This window comes from Indicator indicator, chromosome 4 (genome assembly GCF_027791375.1).
Source record: "Indicator indicator isolate 239-I01 chromosome 4, UM_Iind_1.1, whole genome shotgun sequence".
Lineage (NCBI taxonomy): Eukaryota > Metazoa > Chordata > Aves > Piciformes > Indicatoridae > Indicator > Indicator indicator.
In genome coordinates this window covers 39,868,399-39,890,237 of record NC_072013.1, presented here as the reverse complement: position 1 = coordinate 39,890,237, position 21,839 = coordinate 39,868,399, and the positions used below count along the sequence as shown (strand labels likewise).

Sequence of the window (21,839 nt, the reverse complement as noted above, 5' to 3'; positions counted from 1 at the left end):
AAACCACATCTCTGCCACCCCTTCCTCCTCACACTTCTGCTCTGTTCTGCCATGTCCTTTCCACAGGCTGCAGCTTCACCCAGAGTATCTCTACCTGCTCCACTATGGTGTCCTTCATGGGCTACAGTGTTGAGATACTGGCTCTGCAGGAGTCCCAGGGACAGCATAGTTCAATACGGTCCTCTCCATGAGCTATGGGGGAATCTGCTCCAGTGCTGGGAGCACCTCCTGCCCCTTCTTTTCCTTCTGACCTTGGTGTGTGGAATTGTTTCTCCCACTCCCCTCTCCGCCCCTAGCTGCTGCCCAGCATTTTCTGACCTTTTCTCAAAGATGTTTTCACAGAGGTGCCTTGGGTGTCACTGATGAGCTCAGCTTTGGCCAGCAGTAGGTTCATTGGAGCTGGCAGTGTCCAGCTCAGGGTAGCCTCTGGCCTCTTCTCAGAGGTGACCCCTGCAGCCTGCTGTTACCAAAACCTTGCTGTACAAACCCAATACAGAAGCAAACCTGATTAACTCCACTTAGAGTGCTTTGGTTCAAATAGTAAGTGGGATTGCTTTGGGAGGAAACTGAAGCAGATAAGGAGCTATAGTAGTGCTCCTAGCACTCTCCATACCTAACGGCCATTTATTCTTCAGGCCCACACTCCAGCTAGCCATGAGGAACTGCTGAAAAAAAAAATGTGTGAAGCTCAATAAGGCCCAGAGCCAGGTCCTGCACTTGGGACACAACAACCCCACGGTAAGCTACTGACTTCGGGATCTGTGGTTGGAAAACTGCAACTTGGAGAGGGACCTGGGGGTATTTGTTGATGCTTGACTGAACCTGAGCCAGCAGTATGCCCAGGTGGCCAAGAAAGCCAATGGCAACCTGGCTTGGATAAGAAACACTGTGGCCAGCAGGGACAGATTGCTGATCATCCCCCTGTGCTCAGCACTGGGGAGGCCACACCTCGAGTGTTGTGTTCAGCTCTGGGGCCCTCACTGGAGGAAGGACATTGAGGGGCTGGAACACGTCCAGAGAAAGGCAAGAAGGCTGGAGAAGGGCCTGGAGCACCTGGCCTATGAGAAGGGCCTGAGGGAGCTGGGGGTGTTCAGGCTGGAGAAGAGGAGGCTGAAGGGAGGCTTCATTACTCTCTACAACACCCTGAAGGAAGGCTGGAGTGATGAAGGGGCAGCCTCTTCTCCTTGGTGACAAGACCAGAGGAGATGGTTCCAAGCTGCACCAGGGAAAGTTCAGGCTGGATGTTAGGAAACATTCTTCACTGAAAGGATTCTCAAACACTGGAATGTTTGAGGCCAGCGCTGGAGTCACCATACTTGGAGGCATTCAAGCAGTGTGTGGACCTGGCACTTAGGGACATGGTTTGGTGTTGACCCTTCAGTGCTGGGTTGAAGGTTGGACTGGATGTCCTTGGAGGCCTCTTCCAACCACATACATTCAGATCCTAAATACCACTCTATGAATCTGCTTTAGCTACACTAGTTGCTAACCTACACCATATCCCTGAGAAATCCATGGAAGGGAAATGAAGGATCTACAGAAAATCCCTGCGTTGTCCACTGTGCATCTGACTTCACACTGGCATTTAACACTAAAAAGCTTTCCAGCAAGCTCAGCAAGTAGCTGCTCTAATGCTAATGTGTAAAGAAGCACCCAGATTTTCCCATCTGAAGAAGAAACATCAGGTTAGAATCTTTGCCAGCAGCCATGGACAGCAGCCCTGCTAGCCCTTCAAACAATAGCAAGACAAGTCAGTAATGCTGCAAGCACAGTTTGAGCTGGCACTGGGTTCTGAACCACCACATGAAGCTTTTTTAGACCCAATTCTGACAAATTCACTCCAATTTTTACCAAATGCTTCATAACATATTGAGGTCACAGAATCTCTGTAGGAGGATTTCAGTCCTTACTTGGTATAAGAAAAAGTGGCCAGCTGTTTCACAAGTGTAAGAAACATCTCCTGGGACTCCAAGACTCTCTTGCAACCGCCCAACTTCTCGGAGAAGTTCAAGTCTTCGAGCCAGCACATAATTAACTCTTCCATACCTACAAAATTGATTAAATAGAGCATAATTGGTATGTCAATCTATTAAAAATGCTTTTGTCTAAGTATCACAATGACAGATCATTAAAAAAAAAAAAATCAAAAAAATCAACACACCCTATCCCACTCCAATAAACTCCCCCATGACCACCACAGTTCCTAAAGCACAAGGATTTGCTCCATGCCCTCTATTCCTATCACTTTGCACCTCAACAATTTCAAAAGCCATGCAAGAGCCAGTACTGTAAAAAGGCTCCTCTAGTCCTATCACTTCAACAGAGACTTTGTGTTAGTTAAGCAGCCTCCTGATGTACCTGTAAAGCAGGAAACCATTACCTCCAAGGTCCTATTTAGGAGCTGTGGTACCCTTCGTAGCACACAAGCATGAACAAGTTATACAAGTCTATGGACAATCACAGAATGGTTTGGGTTGGAAGGGACCTCCAGAGGTAATGCAGCTCAACACCCCTGCAGTCAGCAGGGACATCCTCCACTACCAGTTTTGGGCTCCACAGTTCAAGAGAGACAGAGACCTGCTGGAGAGAGTCCAAGGGAGAGCCAGGAGGATGCTTAGGGGACTTGAGCATCTCCCTGTGAAGAGAGACTGAGAGCCCTGGGGCTGTTTAGTCTGGAGAAGAGAAGGCTGAGAGGGGATCTGATCAATGTCTATCAATAGCTGAGGGGTGGGTGTCAGGAGGAGGGGGCCAGGCTCTTTTGGGTGGTGCACAGTGATAAGACAAGGAACAATGGGTTCAAACTTGAACAGAGATTTCAGCTCAACATGAGGAGAAACTTCTTTCCAGTGAGGGTGACAGAGCCCTGGAACAGGCTGCCCAGGGGGGTTGTGGAGTCTCCTTCTCTGGAGCCTTTCCAACCCCACCTGGATGCTTTCCTGTGCAGACTATCCAAGGTGATGCTGCTCTGGCAGGGGGGTTGGACCTGATGATCTCTTGAGGTTCCTTCCAACCTCTGATATACTGTGAGACTGTGATAACACAGGTTGCTCAGAGCCTTGTCCAGCCTGACCTTGAATAGCTCCATGGATGGGGCCTCAACTACCTCCCTGGGCAACCTGTTCCAGTCTTCTCATGGTAAAGAACTTGTTCCTAACATCCAGTCTAAATCTGCTCTCCTCTCATTTCAAACCATTGTCCCTTGTGCTATCACTGCAGGTCTTTGCAAACAGTCCTTCTGCAGCCTTCTTGTAGGCCCTCTTCAGGTACTGGAAGGCTCCTATAAGGCCACAGAATCACAGAATCATTCAGGATGGAAAGGACCCTTGGGATCATCACGTCTAACCATGAACCCTACTCTACAAAGTTCACCAAGAAGTTCATCAAGGTCTCCCTGAAGCCTTCCCTTCTCCAAGCCAAACACCCCCAGCTCCCTCAGCCTGTCCTCATAGCAGAGGGGTTTCAGCCCCCAGTCATTTTCACAGTCCTCCTCTGGACCCAATCCATTAGGTCCTTCATGTGTTGAGGTCTCCAGAGCTGAGGCAGTACTCCAGGTGAGCTCTTACCACCATGATCATCAGTAGAGCCTATACCTCAAGTCTCTACCTTAAGACTGACTTCCTCTGGCAACATACAAAATGTCTTGCAATGTTTAGCACACTGTAACAGACAGCTCTGCATCCACATATAGGAGGAGGTCCTGCACTCATAGCTGCCTGTCCAATAACTTTTATGACTTTTATGATTAGTTTGTAGCCAACTCCTTTCATTCTTCCTCCTCTTAGGCCAATTCCAGCCCATTTTTTTTCCCTTTAGAAATCAGTTTTCTTATTTCATACACACTCTTCTCAGAAGCAGTACAAGAAAAACAAACAAAAAACCACAATGAATTACATTTTCTAAAGAAGAAAAAAAACAGATTAAAAAGTGACTGAGTTAAAGAAGTGGACAGGACATCCTATTTTTAAAATGCATATGCAGTTAGAAGCTCAGAGGTGAACAAAGGCCAACTTTAAAGGTCTTACTAAACTTACTTCTTATAAAATACATTTTCAGCACAGAAAACCCACAACACAATCCATGGCAATCACAATGGGTTCTATTGTATTGATTATAAGAGTGAGAGCAGCTGGAGATTTGAATTTACTAGGACACAACTGAATGTGATATTGTTCACAACTGGACAAAACAAGATCCTCAGGAACAATGACAGTTAGGGTCCTTAGAACACTAAATAGCCTTTTTCCTCTTCAACAAAACTAATCCACTATAATTGCAAGTGACTGCAACCAGTTTGTTTGGGCTTCTTTTTCCCCTCACATTTCCAGTGTCCTCTTATTTCTCACAATTCAAGGCATATGTTCTCTTTTATCTCTTAATTTACTGCTACAAAAAAATTTCTTCAGCTGTAATTCCCTCTGTGTTCAAGTCAGTACCAGTTTAATCAGCTCCTCTCCAACTCAGGTTCTTAAAATCCCCTGCCCAGCTTTGCTGTGACTGCAAAGGGAGCAAAAAAAAGAACACAAAGCTTGCAAGTAGTAAAAATTCCTTAAGCAGGATTCTGCTCTCTAAAGATAGCCTGAAAAAAAAAAAGTCATAGACTCAGAAGCAACCTAAACACAAAGAGAAGTTTATGTAAGAAATCAACTTCTCTTCTCACACTAGTGCAGCTCACTTGTAAATATAATCCTCAACCCTTATCCCTCCCAAACTGGAGGAATCCATAGGACTTGCAGGAATGTCCCATAGGTCTGGAGTTACCTTGAAAAAGAATGAAAGGAGACTGCAAATCTGCAGATAATACCAAGTTGAGTGGTGCAGCTGGTAAATCTGAAGGACAGGATCCCATCCAGAGGGACCTTAAAAGGCTGGAGAGGTGAGCTGAGGAGAATCTTCAGTAAGGCAAAGCATAAGGTCCTGCACTTAGGCTGGAGCAATCCTAGATACCAATCCAGGCTGGGGGATGATGAAATTGAGAGCAGCCCTGCAGAAAAGGACTTGGGGGTGCTGGTGGATGAGAAGCTGGACAGGAGCCAACAGTGTGAGCTTGCAGCTCAGGTAGCCAATGGCAGCCTGGGCTGCATCAAAAGCAGCGTGGCCAGCAGACAGAGAGAGGTGATGCTGCCACCTTTACTCTGATCTGGTGAGTGCTGTGTCCAGCTCTGGAGCCCTCAACACAGGAAGCACATGGACCATGTCCAGAGGAGGGCCACAAAGATGATCAGGGGGCTGGAACACCCCACTGCTACGAGGACAGGCTCAGGGAGCTGGGGGTGTTCAGCCTGGAGAAGAGAAGGCTCCAGGCAGACCTAACAGCAGCCTGCCAGGACCTGAAGGGGGCTACAAGAAGGCTGCAGAGGGACTGTTTGCAAAGGCCTGCAGGGACAGGATGAGGGACAGTGGTTTGAAATAAGAGGAGAGGAGATTTAGATTGGATGTTAGGAACAAGTTCTGCAGCATGAGGGTGGTGAAGCACTGGGAACAGGTTGCCCAGGGAGGTAGTTGAGACCCCATCTCTGGAAATACTCAGGGTCAGGCTTGACAAGGCTCTGAACAATCTGATCTAGTGGAGGATGTCCCTGCTAACTGCAGGAGGGTTGGAGTAGATGATCTTTGAAGGTCCCTTCCAACCCAAACCATTCTATGATTCTATAATATAGAGTGCCTCAAAGACAGTTCTTTTTCACACGATGAGCACTCACTCCTGTTCAAGGAATCTACTGAACTCTGAATAGTAACAAATAATATCTGCCATGGCATCATTTCACTAAGATTTTGGCTCTCAGTTTTCTGAAATAATTTGACTATGCCAAAGCATTCACACTTAGAAAAATAAAATCACAATAATTAAAAAGCACAAGATGTTTATTTTGCCAAATGAAACTCAAGCATGCATATGTGAGTAGTTTCTAGTAACTATATAGGATTTTTACTACAGTTTTTGAAGTCAAAGTATTGCTATAATGATCCAGTTTTCAGACAGTTATTTCCAGTGCATCACCACTATAGCCCTGCTTACACTGATGCCTGTGTGCAATCTTGCTGACATCAGCTGGACTTGTAACAAACGTTACAAACAAATAAACAAAGAGTTGCAAAAGCAGGTCTTTAAGTCTTTGTAGTGATGCAGAGTTGACAGCTTTCCTTATGTTTATGTTCTTCAAAATGTGCTATTTACCAATGAAACAAGAAACATTCTGGTTAAGCAATGCTCTAAAAAAATTAAAAGCAGGAAGCTTAACTTAGTGTTTGCATTTCTCAATGCAGTATTCACCACACCAACAGCAGTGAGGCTGTGAGAGCACAAAAAAAATGGCCTGTATCATTCAACCTTCTCTTCCAAAACTGATTCTATAAAGTGTGGATGGGCCTAAAATAAAATTAACTACTTTTATTCAAGCTGTTGAGTTTGTGAACAAGCAACTGCCTGATTCTGCCTTGGGATTCTCGAGAGTTTCTCTGCTGAATAAGACTGAAAATTACTGAACCCTGGAAGCGCACCTCTGCATTCAACAGCATGGGAAAGAAAAAAACCTCTCAAGCACTGCTCCTGGCTTCTTTACAAGGGAGGCAGAATGGATTAAACACATTTTGCTACAGTTTACCATTAGCAGCTTTTCCTCACCTGCTGAAATCTTTCTCTGTCTCTAATTCCTCTTCTCCATGACCCAGACGCAGGAGGTGGCGTTCATCAATGTCTAGAGCCATGATTTTTTCAAACAGCTGGTTCAAGGCCTAAAGATTGACAAGGACAGGACAAAAGGTAGTTTTTAGAAGTTGACAGGCTCTTGCAGGGGAAACTGAAGAATTACTGGTAAGGAAGCTAGGAAATTCTGCCTCTTTTGGTATAAATGGAAGCCAAAGCAAACATGAAGTTAATACTGAAATTCAAGCTCTTGTCAACAGGGAAACTGGGTCACTAAAACTCTTCTGTTTGCAAGCTTGATGCAGCAATTTGATTTAAAAATCTGACTCTACCACCTAGCTAATAAAGCCAGTTTATAAAAACACCTTAAGAATCACACTTTGCAAACACTGATTTTTTGGGGGGACAATTTTAAACCACTGAACTTCACATTAGAAGAGTGTGATCTGGTACTGGCTGCAGGTGACTCTACTCCACCTCGATAAATACATTTTGCTGAGCTAAACATCAAGGTGTGTTACATCTCTTGCTTTAAACTCTTCACAATTCTCTCACAGCTTTACTATTCATTGTCCAGTTGGGTGCATTTCAAAGCAGTAAGTTTGTAAACACTGGATCATCAAGTTATGAAACTAAGAATAAACATGAGCAAGCTCCACTTGCATTTCAAGTCAGCTGGAAAGTCGTGCAAGCATGTTGAAGCACAGGGTCAAGGCATAGGGAATGAACCCTGCTGAGATAAACTTTATTTCCCCAAGTACAATTTCAAGTTCCTGTTCCCATGTACATCTTGTCTGATCAAAGCCTGGCAGGGGAGTTGGACTCAATGATCTTTGGAGGTCTCTTCCAACCCCTAACATCCTGTGAGCCTGCTTACAATTTGCTCCTTCCTTTTCTCCCCAGCGAACAAGTTCTCAACCTTTACTCTGAACTTAACTGTGTTGCTCTCCTACAATCCATTCTGAACTAGCCTACATTACTCCAGGTTGAAAGTCCTCATCAAAATGAAGCTCTATTCACCATTCTTCTACCTACAGTGTAAGTGCTTGATCACAGGCTCACAGGATGTTAGGGGTTGGAAGGGACCTCCAAAGATCATCCAGTCCAACCCCCCTGCCAGAGCAGGACCAGAGAATCCAGCACAGGTCACACAGGAACACATCCAGATGGGGCTGGAAAGTCTCCAGAGAAGGAGACTCCACAACCTCTCTGGGCAGCCTGTTCCAGTGCTCTGGGACCCTCAGAGTCAAGAAGTTCCTCCTCATGCTTTGATGGGAAAAAATGAAATGTTTTTGAACATTTTGAAATGTTCAGTTAAAGCAGCTCATAACTAATTAGGCTAGGCTAACTACAGAGGCCAGGAAACAGATTAACCTGGTTTCCAAACAAATGCTTCCAAATCAGCTGCAGATTTAGGGTAATATTTAAGATTTTTATCATTATAAAATGATTAAAAAAGAAATGTAAGAGACTCCATCTCTTATGAATGTGAAGCAAGCATTCTGCTGAAGAGGCCTTCCCTTAGAAGCATGAAGCACAGAGCAAGCAGTGTCCAAGGAAGACAACTGCAATCCCAAACCTTCTGCTGCTCTTCTTGGTTTTAATGATAGGAAAAGGTCATGGTGCTGACACTTTACCTGATTAGAGTGGGTCACAATAAGAGTTCGTTGTTCTGGGAAATTATGATAAAGATTGGATATTATCTGGACTGCTACATCAGTTTTTCCAGTTCCAGGTGGCCCCACTACCTAAAACCAAAAGCAAGAAACAATTTATCAGAATACTGCACAACACAGAAATAGAACCAGTTGGGAAAGTAACAGAACATTCTCACAAGACACTAATATCATATACATTAACAACAAAAAAAACTTCTGTCTCATGTACAATTGCTTGCTGGCTTCTGTAAACTTCAAGAAGACATAGATATACACCAGGAAAGACTTAGCTCAATGCTAATGCAGACTCCTGCCTGAGAGGAATGATGTAATCTAGGAATTACCTTCTAGCTTCTGTGAACTTCCAAGAACAAACACAATCTATCACAGAAGATGAGCTAAGCAGATTCCTGCCTAAAAGGAATGTGGAAATCCAGCGTGTGAGTAAAGTGGCAGAATCAAAATGCAAAACAAAATATGCAAGTCAAAGTGGCAGATGCTTTACATTCTAAAACTAGCAATTCAACCACTGAAAAAATTAAGTTCAGTTGTTGTGGAAAGGCTTCAGCCACTCAAACACAGAATGCAGTTCCACAGAGATCAAATGTGTGTTTCTGTATGACTTTGCACAAGATATATAGGAGAATGATGAACCTTTGTATCTTAATTTTTCATATTTTAAAACTATTAGAATCACAGAATGGTCCAGGCCAGAAGGGACCTCCAAAGGTCATCCAGTCTGACCTCTCTGCAGTCAGCAGGGACATCCCCAACTAGATCAGGTTGCCCAAGGCCTCATAGAGCCCCACCTTGAATATCTCCAGGGAAGGGGCCTCAACCACCTGCCTGGGCAACCTGTTCCAGTGTTCCACCACCCTCATAGTGAAGAACTTCTTCCTGATATCCAATCTAAATCTGCCCTTCTCTAGTTTGAGGCCATTGCCCCTCATCCTGCCACTTCAGGCCTTTGCAAACAACCTCTCTCCATCCTTCCTGCAGACCCCCCTCAGGTCCTGGCAGGCTGCTATTAGGTCTCCCTGGAGCCTCCTCTTCTCCAGGCTGAACACCCCCAGCTCCCTCAGCCTGTCCTCATAGCAGAGGTGCTCCAACCCCCTGATCATTTTCATGGCCTCCTCTGGGCCCTCTCCATCAGGTCCATGTCCTTCCTACATTGAGGGCTCCAGACCTGTACACAGTACTCCAGGTGAGGTCTCCCCAGAGCAGAGCAAAGTGGCAGAATCACCTCTCTGGCTCTGCTGGCAATGCTGCTTTTGATGCAGTCCAGGATGGGATTGGCTTTCTGGGCTGCAAGCTCACACTGCCTGCTCATGTCCAGCTTCTCATCCATCAGCACTCCCAAATCCTTTCCCTCAGGGCTGCTTTCTAACACCTCATCCCCCAGTCTCTATTGATAGTGAGGACTGTTAATAGAAGTGAACTTAGCAAGGCTACAGAAATGGACATTCCTGGTATTTTATTAAATATACCTAAAGGCAAAAAAAAAAATAAAGAAATACATCAAATAAGTAAGAGTAAAAAGTCCTTAAAAATAATCTTACCATAGTTAGTCCAGGCTGCATTCCTGCACGTATAGCTTCAATCTGAGTGTGGGTAAATTGAATGGTATTGCTGTGAAAGCAAATAAAGATCAAAGAATTGACAGAGTTTGCCCAAAAATTTGATAAATGCAATGGTTTTAACGAGCTTGATTTCAATTAAGTGGCTACATGTTTCTCCAGAACTAAAGGCTTGCAAACATTTCTATATATTAAGCCAACATGACAGCTACCTTCTTTATAAAGATGACCACCTTGCCATTTCTAAGCAAGACAGTAAATCACACTGGCTGCATGACAAAGGCTGCTTCTCTTTGGTTATTATTTGCTGAGCCTGCTGGGCAATTATTTAGGTATGATTCTCCTAATTTTCCAAGTCATGACAGAATCCTGCAAGGTTTTGAGGTCATGGGGGTGCTTGTTTGAAGGAGCATTGAGTGGTGCTGCTCCTGGGAAGGAAGGGGTTTGTGGGTTCTTGTGGGGTTCTCCTTACTACAGTACTGAAGTGCCACGAAGGCTCCAGATCTCCTTTGATTCCTCTCAACATCTGCTACAGAACCAGTCTTAAATTGTATTAGTAAACATTAAATAGCTGTTGTTTTCCTTCCCTTGTGATATTAATTTCTTTCAATGCTTTAAAGAGAGATTTGGATACAGACCTAGAGATTTATTTGTTTCACTTCAATGATAAACCATCAACCTGAGGCTTAGTCTGTTTAAAGCTACATACTGCAGCTGTTCTCAGATTATTTTGTCAGTGTTAAATTTCTAGAAAAGTTCTGTAAGTAAATTTTACCCTGCTTACAGTATAAAAGCCTTAAGACTACCACTGCTTAGTAACAAACTTCACAGGCAGCAGTCCCTGCCTATTTGCAAGCAGTTGTAAGCCAGCTTGAAGCTTCCTTTTATGAAGCCACATAGATGTGCTTTACTATTCAAAAGCTGGCATGGTGAAACCCTCTTCCTGGTGGGCTGCTTTCACACAAGTCTAACACAAAAAACAATTACAAGGCTTGTTTTGTTTCTCTGTTTGACAACATAGGTGGGTTTAAGAAGCTCTTTACTATGAGAGTAGTGGAACATTGGAACAGGTTGCCCAGGGATTTGGTGGAGGCCCCATTCCTGGAGATATTCAAGGTCAGGCTTGATGGGACTTTGAGAAACCTGATCTATCTAGCTAGGGATGTCCCTGCTTACTGCAGGGGGGGTTGGACTAGGTGACCTCTAGAGATCTCTTTCTATCCAGTGCAGTCTATAAAAGAGCACTGCACATGGTTCTTTAAGGGACTTTTTAAGCAGCATGGGTAACAGAATAGTTTGATTTAAATATAAACCAAACCAGCTGCATATTCAGCTCTTCTTTTTGTCACATCAAAATGACAATTCACTTAGAACCAACAATGTTATTTTTGAAGTGTTTCTGAAAATCAGCTGCTCTGCTCAGATGCTGGCATTTGGGAAGAAGTTCTCAACTCTTTCTTACCGTTTTGGTTGATTATATGGGTATGGTCCCCTGTTTGGAATGACATGAGGCTCTACAATCAGTGTCTTAGCTTCTTCAGGTTTCTCTTCATTCCCATCCTCCTCTTTTCTTTTCTTTCCCTTACCTCCCTTTATTGGGAAAGTTATCCTGTAACACATCATTTAAAACCAGACTTGAACAGGTTAGCTGTGACACCAGATTGTTTTAGAAACTTCTACAGGAAGACTTTTTTGTATTGTCACCATTAAGACAAGCAATGCTGTGATGCATTTTTGTGCAGTCCTAACTGTAGTACAGTTAACTGCTACAGAAGTACCTAAATCTTAACATATTAACAACATCTTTTCTTAAGAGACAGAGCTCCTCCCTTCAAACACTGAACTCTACTCCACCTGCCAATGTACTTGACCAAGAATACCAGACTGTGAGTACTTGAAATTCTGAGATCACCTGAAGGGGGGTACTTGCAGAACTGGATTGTCAACAGTCACTTTAATATTGTATCCAGGAAAGCTGGCTCTTAAGTGATCAATGGACAGGAAAGTGTCATTAAAATCCAGAGTTGCAATCTGATTTGGCATTTTTGAATAGTGTGCACTACTTGGGTCTCCATATCCGAGAATGATGTCATGCAGCCAGTCAGGAACCACACAGTCTGTGTTCATCAAATTCCTAATTGTCTCCAGAACAGCCTGCAAATTACAGAAGTGGGAAAGACATGATTGGAGAGATTGACTTTTATGTGACATACCATACCCTACTCAAGTCTGCTCTAAGGCACCAGCATAGAGCAGCCTTTAACTGACAGCTGTGATGTTAGATTGAGTCAAGATGCATATACTGCATCTGCTGAGACCTCAGCTGGAGTACTGCAGCCAGCTCTGGAGCCCTCAACACAGGAAGGACATGGACCTGATGGAGTGGGTCCAAAGGAGGGCCATGAATATGACCCAGGGGCTGGAACACCTCTGCTATGAGGACAGGCTGAGGGAGCTGGGGTTGTTCAGCCTACAGAAGAGAAGACTCTGAGGGGATCATAGAGCTGCCTTCCAATACCTGAAAGGGTCCTACAGGAAGGCTGGAGAGGGACTTTTCATAAGGGTGTCTATCAATAGGACAAGGGGGAATGGTTTGAAGCTGAGGGAGAGGAGGTTTAGACTGGATCTTAGGAAGAAGTTCTTCAGTACCAAGGTGGGGAGATTCCAGAACAGGTTGTCCAGGGAGGTTGTGGATGCTTCCTCCCTGGGGGTGTTCAAGGCCAGGTAGGAATGCAAGGCCTTGAGCAGCTGAGTCTAGTTGAGAGGTGTCCCTGCCCATGGCAGGGAGGTTGGAGCAGATGATCTCTGAGGTCCCTTCCAACCTAAGCCATTCTATGACTCCCAGGTCTAAACGATCTAACAGCAGAGAAGCTCAGTATGCACAGGAGAAAGATTTTCAGGTGTACAAAATCATGCACCCTCACAGCAAGAAAAGGGGGAATTAGTGCCATGCTCTAGCTTTCTGAAGTGATGCAACACCACCTAAAAAGCCTAATTACATGCATCTCAAATGAACAAGTCTCAGTCCTGCTGGAATAGTCATACAAACTCTTATCCTAAGGGTCAATGAGAAAGCAACACACCTTGAAATTGTTTTCTTTTGGTTTTCTTCTCATTATTATATTAAATGTCTCATAAACATCTTCTGCTCCGTTTTGGATTGTATTGGTCATGTCTTGTTGATACTGGTTTGGGTCCAGAAATACTCTGTAGGTTCTGCAATCCCCTTTAAGTCTTGGTTTGGGCTCAGGTCCTGCTCATCATGAAACAGTAAGATTAGAACTTGAGTAGTGCTAAAATCAGTTTATCAGTCAAAGAGGTAATCCCTAACTGTTTTCATGCTGTTTCTAATGTCAGTTTTAGAATATCAGCTATTTTATTTCTAAACTCAAAACATGCCAGATTTCTTTAATTAATCTAATGACATGAAATTTTACCAGAGGACCCTCAGTTAACCTTTCTCAGGCTGCTTATGGAATTATGTTTTCAAAGAGGCAGCAAATTAAATGAACATTGCTCAAAGAAGCAGCAAGTCACCAACTAGGCTGTTAACAGTAAAAATAAAAAATAAAATAAAATAAAATAAAATGAAATAAAGTAAAATGAAATAAAACAATATGAAATGAAATTAAATAAAATGAAAAAAAGAGAAATAAAATAAGTTAAAATAAGATAAAATAAAATAAAATAAAATATGAGGGGAAAAAAAAGAATAATGTAATAAAACCTTTCAAACAAGTGTCGTGTGGCAGTTTTAGGCTGTGCCTAGAAAATTTTCCACAGATCTTGAACAGAAAGTGGTAGAATGTAAATAAACTACCATTGGATGCAAAGGGAAAATAATAAGGTCTAAATCCCATTGGGCTGATTACTAACACAGTCAGTTTGTAACTCTTTCTCCTTTCAGCTTCCTTTGCTCTGGCAGATATTAGCTCTGGCTTTTGCTGGCTTGCTGACCTTAACTGCATTTCCTTGTTGTGGTTAAGTACCAACAGCTTACTCTCTGCTCTTCTATCTTGTACAGGGGGGAAGGGAACAGGAAGAGGGAAGCTGTTAGTAACACCCTAGTTTTCTCCAGGGGGGATTCTTGTGCCATTTATAAATTGTACATACAAGTAAATATTGTATATTTTGTACATATTCATTGCATTCCATGTTTCTAGATGGTAGTTTTGCTTGTAAACACAGCTTCATTTGCTTCCAACTGAGCTGGTCTGGCAATTTTATGTTGGGGGGTTAATCTCAACCCACTAAATGAACATTGCTTCAAGAAGCAGCAAGTCAACAACTAGGCTGTTACCAGTAAACATAAACAACAAAAAAAAGATGAGGGGAAAATAAAATAACATAAAAAACCAACAAGAAGAGTTGGTAGATGCATACCTTCCTCAATGACACGGCCTTTCTCATCCAGCATGCCCTGGATTTCACAGCCTCTGACATAGACCAGGCCAGTCTGCTCCACAAAAGGTCTGCGTCGGTCGAACTTGGTGCCGTACGGCTGCGTTGGCCGCACGGTGATCAGAAAGCAGACGTCGTGCTTACGCAGCCCTGATCCCAGAGAGCAGCACTCAGTCAGACTCAAAACCACTTTCCTTCTCTGGTCCTTAATACACAGACATAAAACTTCCTCCTAAATACCACCCCCGCTTGTTTAAAGCATAGGATCACAGAATCACCCAGAAAAACCTCTCTTGACAAATAAATATCAAAAAGAAAAAACAACCCAAACTGCTGTATTCGGAGGTGCACCAGCATGAAAAAGTTATTTCCAACAACTTTGTATGTCAGAGAATCCCAGAATTCACAACAATCACCCAGGCTGGAAGAGACCTCCAAGATCATCAAGTCCAACCCATCACCCAACCCTATCTGATCAACCAGACCATGGCACTAAGTGCCTCATTCAGTCCTATCTTAAACACCTCCATGGACATCGACCCCACCACCTCCCTGGGCAGCTCATTCCCATGGCCAATCTCTCTTTGTGGGAAGAACTTCTTTCTAAGGTCAAGCCTAAACTTCCCCCTGCACAGTTTGAGACTGTGTCCTCTTGTTCTGTTGCTGGTTGCCTGGGAGAAAAGACCTACCCCTACCTGGCTGCAACCTCCCTTCAGGTAGTTGTAGAGATCAGTAAGGTCTCCCCTGAGAACACATAGTGCATTCTGTTTCAAAAGAGGCCTTCAACATTGAGGATACAGAGCCACAGGGTACTGGCATCTTTTCCACTGTTCCTGGACAACAGTATCTGCTAGGATTTCACAGAATCACTGAATGTTAGGGATTGGAAGGGACCTCAAAATATCATCCGGTTCAACCCCCCCAGAATCCTGCCAGAGCAGGATCACCTAGAGTAGGTCACACAGGAAGACCTCCAGGTGGGTTCTGAATGTCTCCAGAGAAGGAGACTCCACAACCTCTCTCGGCAGCCTGTTCCAGGGCTCTGTCGTCCTCACAGTGAAAAGTTTTCCTTATGTTCACATGGAACCTCCTCTGCTGCAGGTTGCACCCACTGCCCCTTTTCCTTACTCAGCTACTACTTTCACAATGCAATTTCTCCAATTCACATGTAATTTTTGAACACAAATCCTTGTCTCCACTACACTCACAGATTCTCATAGATCACCTTCAAAGCTTAGCAAACACATGCTGCACTTTTCCTATGAGACAAATAATTTCTCATTATGCATCAGATTAACATCTCCCAAAGTCAGTGTCCAGTCAAAAATCAGTTTCACAGAATCACAGAATTATCGAAGTTGGAAGGGATGCCCCCAAGGATCATCCAGTTCCAACCCCCTTGCCATGGGCAGGGACACCTCACACTACATCAGGTTGCTCAGAGCCACATCCAGCCTGGCTGCAAAACATCCAGGGATGAGGCTTCCACCGCTTCCCTGGGCAACCTGTTCCAGTGTCTCACCACCCTCAAGGGGAAGAACTTCTTCCTAAGGTCTAATCTAAATCTCTCCTCCTCCAGCTTGGATCCATTCGACCATGTTCTTCAGCATGAGAGTGGTGAGACACTGGAACAGGTTGTCCAGGGAGGTGGTAGAAACCCCATACCTGGATGTTTTTAAGGCCAGGCCAGATGTGGCTCTGGGCAACCTGATCTAGTGAAAGTGTCCCTGCCCATGGCAGGGGGGTTGAAACTGGGTGATCTTTGAAGTTCCTTCCAACTCTGACAATTCTGTAAAAACAAACTTCTTAGATTTGGAATTTATGCAACTGACTTTAAACAGTGTAGCAAACTTCATAAATCTGTTCTCTTAGATAAAAGATGCCTTTCTCACAGATCAGGTTACATCAAAATGTATTTTGATGAGCACCTCTTCTGAGCACCTTCCCTCAGAGAATGTAAATACCTTCCCATTCATCTTTGATGTTGTCTCGGACGTTCAGGTTAATTGTGACATCTGCTCGTACTCTCATAGGCCAGTTTTCACCAATATTGGGCTTTGCCACCTCCACCACTGTGAAAGACACAATGGGCTGTGCCATCCTAGCCCATCCACCAAAGACTACACCTCCATATTCTGACAACCTAAAAAGAAAAAAAGAAAAAGCCCAAGCAGTAAAGTTTTGTTAGTTGCAACAGGTTTAGTTCTTGAAATGATTTACCTCACAGTCAGCTCTAAGACAAAAGTAGAGCTCTTAATTTTGCATTCTCCTGAAGTAGATTCACATAATTCTGCATTTTAGAACTCAAGAATAACATCAATTGACTTATTCTTCTGTTTCCAGAAACAAAAGAAACTTAGGTTGGCATTATAGAAAAAAATGAAATCAAAACAAACAAAAAAACCACCCTCAAATCAACCTCACAGGAAGAGAAGAAAAAGGGAAGACAGCAAAAAGCAACTACAGAGCATAAGAGATACCACACTATGGTATTCCTTCAAATCTAAAGAGGCTCAAAATGATCCAACTCAAACTTAATTCTGTGGTTCTATGAAAAATGTAGCAGGTAGCAAATTCAAGACTCCTCAGTAACACCTCTCATAACTCAGAAGAGTTGGTGGTAAGTTTCCAGATTCTGTAATGTCAGCCAGGGCACAGAACTTCTGGTAAACTATCTCAGCAGCCATCTTAACCAAGGTTGGTTGTTAGCATCCAACATACCTAAAAGGACACATAACAACACATCCCTATAACATCATCCCACAGGATGGCAACACCTTATGAAAGAAGAAGAAAACACAGCATCTAGGTAGGAATTTCAAACACATTGGTTGCTATGGATGTAGTACACAGCTATTCATTCTGGACTGCACTCTTGATTACAGCTGGAGTGGAAATCACTTTCTGCATCAGTTATCAATAATTACCATGGCTTCATCCTGCTGACACTATCTTCAATGTCCTGCCTGATCTCATAAGTAGACTCCAGTCGGAAAAGATTGAAGTTCCTCAGCAGGTAGTCATGAAGAGTCAGAAACTGCAGATTCAGTTTGGGAAGTGCAAGGCAGCCTAAGGAAGTAGAGATGGAAAGGAAGAGGAATTTGGTACATCAGCACAAAGAAGGGGAATTAGTCTATTCTATGCATTGGATTCATAAATGCATTCACATTTTATTCCAGCATTGTCATTAGTTGTTATCCTGGGAGTGTCTAAGAACTACTCTTTTATAAACACATGCCACTAAAAGCCACAGCTTTTGGAGTTTTGCTACATGAACCTGTACAAGATGTAAGGCATTTTCATCCTGGCAGCAATACAGTGAACTATTCAAAGACTGAATTCTTCCCTGTATTCAGAATACAACAAAACTGATTTTACAACAATCAAATGTACGGCAAGTAATAGTACCTCAGGGGGGTGGAACACCTCTGCTATAAGGACAGGCTGAGGGAGCTGGGCTTGTTCAGTCTGGAGAAGGGAAGGCTCCAAGGAGACCTAATAATGACCTTCCAGTACCTGAATGGGGCTACAAGAAGGCTGCAGAGGGACTGTTTGCAAAGGCCTGCAGTGATAGGATGAGGGGCAATGGTTTGAAAGGAGAAAAGAGTGGAATGAGACTGGATGTTAGAAGCAAGTTCTGCACCATGAAGGTGGTGGAACGCTGGAACAGGTTGCCCAGTGAGGCAGTTGAGGCCCCACCCCTGGAGATATTCAAGGTCAGGCTTGACAAGGCTCTGAGCAACCTGATCTAGTGAAATATGTCCCTGTTGACTGTGGGGGGGTTGGACTGGATGACCTTCGGAGGTCCCTTCTAACCCAACCCATTCTAAGATCCTACACTGTAACAAGTTCTGAAGGCATAATGAATGTAAGACATCAGAACTGCTTTTTGGGCAGCATTTAGTGCCCTGTTCAGCACTTACTGAGTTACTAGTCATACCTTCTCCAGAATAATACTCAGTTGGTACAATATTTTCATCCCAGATAATCTTCTCTGTGGGATAAAGAGGCATCTGGTTGAGCTGCTGAATTTGAGATATTCGCCGTTCGTGCCGAGATACCTAAAGGAAGAGTGAAGTTTCAATTCCCATGAGTCAAAAGGGCTTAGCACAGAATTGACTCCCTACCAACAAGGAGTTGAAATGGCCTCAAGCTGAACCAGGGAAGGTTCAAAGTGGACATGAGGGAAAAAATTCATCACTGAAAGGGTTTGTCAGGCAAGGGATTGTCAGGCATTGGACCAGGGTGCCCAGGAAGATGGTGGAGTCCTCATCCCTGGAGGGGTTTAAAAGTTGTGGAGATGTGGTGCTTGGAGATGTGACTTAGCAGTGGACTTGGCAGAGTAGGGTTAATGGTTGGATGATCTTGGAAGGGCTTTTCCAATCTAAATGATTTTATGTCTTCTAATAACGTTCGTTTTGCTTTCCATTTAGCATGTGGTCGATAGCTAACTAATGCTGCTCACTCAGTACCACTTAGTCCTAATAATTCCCTCTCTCTGGGAGAAAAAGAAATAAATTCATCCAATTATGTGAACAATTTTTAAACAGGTCTGTGAAAAAGCATTCAAACCCCAGCTATGCTATTTTAATAGTGCCTGTGGTAACACTGTTATACAGTCAATATTCAGAAAAAAAATATGTGCATCAAACAGTATTTTAAATTGCCTTGAGGAATCAGATAGGTACTGAATACTTAATCTACTCTAGCAGGGTTTTTTTGTTTTCATTTAAAGGGAACAAAGAGGTCACAACATAAGTAGCAATGATTTTTCCAAAAGAACTCAAAACTCTTTCTAAGAGTCTGGTTATAGGTTCATAGATTCATATTCATTGAATGGGTTGGGTTAGAAGGGATCATCTAGTTCCAACCCCCCTGCTATGGGCAGGGTCACCTTCCACTAGACCAGGTTGCTCAAGGCCTCATCCAACCTGGCCTTGAACACCTCCAGGGAGGAGGCATCCATGACCTCCCTGGGCAAGCATTTCCAGTGTCTCACCACCCTCACTGCAAAGAATTTCTGTCTAACAACCATTCTAAGAACCTACCAATAATCACAGAATATATCCGGTTGGAAGAGACCTCCAAGATCATCCAGCCCAATCTTTGACCCAGCACTGAAGGGTCTACACCAAATCATGTCCCTAAGCACCAAGTCCACAGGCTGCTTGAACCCCCCCAAGGATAGTGACTCCACCACTGCCCTGGGCAGACCATTCCAACATTTGAGAACCCTTTCAGTGAAGAAATATTTCCTAATATCCAGCCTGAACCTCCCCTGGTGCAGCTTGAAACCATTTCCTCTGCTCCTGTCACTTGTAACCAACCTTTACAACTATAGCAAACACACAAATACCAGTTTGGGGCAATCACATTTAGAAATGAACATTTTCAAACACTTAATTTATCTGGCCATAAATCCCAGCTCAGTATGCCATTTATTGCTGCAACACTGCTGTGCTTCCCAGGTGCTTCAACAAAAGGTCCTAAATGGCTGCCTAACCACGGCCCAGTTGCTAGATTTAGCTGTGTCTTGAGTTTGCAAAAGAAAAAGAAAAAAGGCAAGTTACCAGCAGCTCCAGCAGAAAGTCCTTTTCATAGGTGGAGCTCTCCCCCTCAGCCAGGGCCGGCAGCAGGCACAGGTAAGACGCCACCCGGTGGAGAGTGTCCGAACTGCAGAGCGGAAGATAAAAGTCACAGCGAAGCTGCAGAGAATCACTGAATGCTTTAGGTTGGAAGGGACCTTTAAAGGTCATCTATTTCAACCCCCTCCCGCCGCAGTAAGCAGGGACATCTTCAACTAGATCAGGTTGCTCTGAGCCTCGTCCAACCTGACCTTGAATGCTTCCAGGGATGGGGCTGCCACCGCCTCTCTGGGCAAACTGCTCCAGTGCTTCACAACCCTCATTCTACGAAATTTCTTCCTTGTATCTACTCTAAATCTACCCTCTTAAGACAGCACACTTCTGTTTAAAAAAATAAGAAGAATTCCAACTATGCATTTTAAGCTTGAGTAGGGTAGATTTAGACTGGAGATTAGGAAGAAATTCTTTACAGTGAAAGTGCTGAGACAGTGGAACAGGTTGCCCAGGGAGGTGGTGGAAGCCCCCTCCCTGGAGGTGTTGAAGGCCAGGCTGGATGAGACCTTGAGCAACCTGGGCTACTGGAAGGTGTCCCTGCTCATGGCAGGGGGTTGGAACTAGATGATCTTTAAGGTCCCTTCCAACCCAAACCGTTCTATGAATCTATGAATTTCATCACACGTAAACAATTACAGATCAGTAGTTTAAGTGAAGTGCTGAGATATTTGTAACAGCTGGTTTTGGAATTGGTACAAAGTGCTCTAGAGCAGTTTCATGGGTGAAGAGTGCTCAGCCACAGGTGTAAGAGGAACCCTTCATCAACAACAAACAGAGCAAGATGTGAGCAATTTTTTTATTGTTTCAAGACATCTGCCTGAAAACAGAACCAAACAACAGAGCAGACATTGTTCTTTGTCAAACCACAGACTGGTACCCTTTTAGCCACAGCATTTACAATACAGTAAACACAGTGCCATGTCTTTACTGTTTCTGTTGTAGCTTTTGTAGAGAACAGAGTAGAAAAATCAATATTTAAACAGTTAGAGAGTAACTACTGGAACTACTGCTACAAATACTTTAAGCAGTTGTTTTCCAGAAAATTAGTACTTCCTTGCATTCACCAGGGGAAAAAAAAAGGAAAAGGAAGTGTTTTTCTTATTTCTTCTCTTAAAGGAAAAGAAAGTATTTTTCTTATGCACTCACCAGGAAAAAAAAAGGAAAAGAAAGTATTTTTCTTATATATTATTCTTATATTTTTCTAGTACTTCACTACTAGTGGATGCAAGCTCTCCCTGCCTTCCTCTTTCAGTAGATGTAAAGGCACCATGCTAAGTCAGAAAGACCTGAGAAGGCACATGAGAAATCAGAAAGTGGGGAAAAAAAAAAAGGCCAGAAGTCTGTTAAATTAAGACATACTGTGCACAAAGACTTTCAATTTCATGTTGCAGTTCATTTTGAGAACTTACCTAAGAGGCCCAAATAACTTCACCAGTGAATCCCGAGTGTCTACTGCGGCTACGTTGGAGAGTGCAAAGTCATAGAGCTCTGGGAAATGTGCAAAGGCTGCTCTCTACAAAAGACCCAAGCCCCAGCCCTGAATGTAAGCATATCAATGAAACAATATCCCTCTCAATATTTATATCAAAGCACAACTTCTAATTTATAGCACCTAGCAACCTGTGGACACTGCCAGGGTAGCTGTTTTCCTTAGCACCACCTGTTTGCTACGTCTGTGCTTCCAACACAGAATCTTTTTTACACACAGAATCATAGAATTGTTAGGGTTGGAAGGGACCTCAGCTAGTTCCAAACCCCCTGTCATGGGCAGGGACACCTCACACTAGATCAGGTTGCTCAGAGCCACATCCAGCTTGGCTGCAAAAACCTCCAGGAGTGAGACTTCCACCACTTCCCTTGGTGACCTGTTCCAGTGTCTCACCACCCTCATGGGGAAGAATTTCCTCCTAACATCCAATCT

General features: G+C 43.7%; 1 protein-coding gene across 1 annotated transcript in view; it reads right to left on the bottom strand.

The window, feature by feature from the left end:
* AQR (aquarius intron-binding spliceosomal factor) overlaps nucleotides 1-21,839 on the bottom strand; it is a 62,047-nt gene that overhangs the window by 21,487 nt on the left and 18,721 nt on the right. The window contains exons 13-25 of the mRNA XM_054380702.1: nucleotides 21,328-21,431; nucleotides 19,850-19,952; nucleotides 18,220-18,340; nucleotides 17,207-17,348; nucleotides 16,244-16,422; nucleotides 14,262-14,429; nucleotides 12,962-13,131; nucleotides 11,791-12,032; nucleotides 11,341-11,487; nucleotides 9,861-9,930; nucleotides 8,281-8,391; nucleotides 6,623-6,732; nucleotides 1,911-2,046 (exon numbers count right to left, since the gene is read on the bottom strand). Of these exons, the coding sequence (XP_054236677.1) occupies nucleotides 1,911-2,046; nucleotides 6,623-6,732; nucleotides 8,281-8,391; nucleotides 9,861-9,930; nucleotides 11,341-11,487; nucleotides 11,791-12,032; nucleotides 12,962-13,131; nucleotides 14,262-14,429; nucleotides 16,244-16,422; nucleotides 17,207-17,348; nucleotides 18,220-18,340; nucleotides 19,850-19,952; nucleotides 21,328-21,431 (1,803 nt within the window). The remainder of the gene's footprint in view (nucleotides 1-1,910; nucleotides 2,047-6,622; nucleotides 6,733-8,280; nucleotides 8,392-9,860; nucleotides 9,931-11,340; nucleotides 11,488-11,790; nucleotides 12,033-12,961; nucleotides 13,132-14,261; nucleotides 14,430-16,243; nucleotides 16,423-17,206; nucleotides 17,349-18,219; nucleotides 18,341-19,849; nucleotides 19,953-21,327; nucleotides 21,432-21,839) is intronic.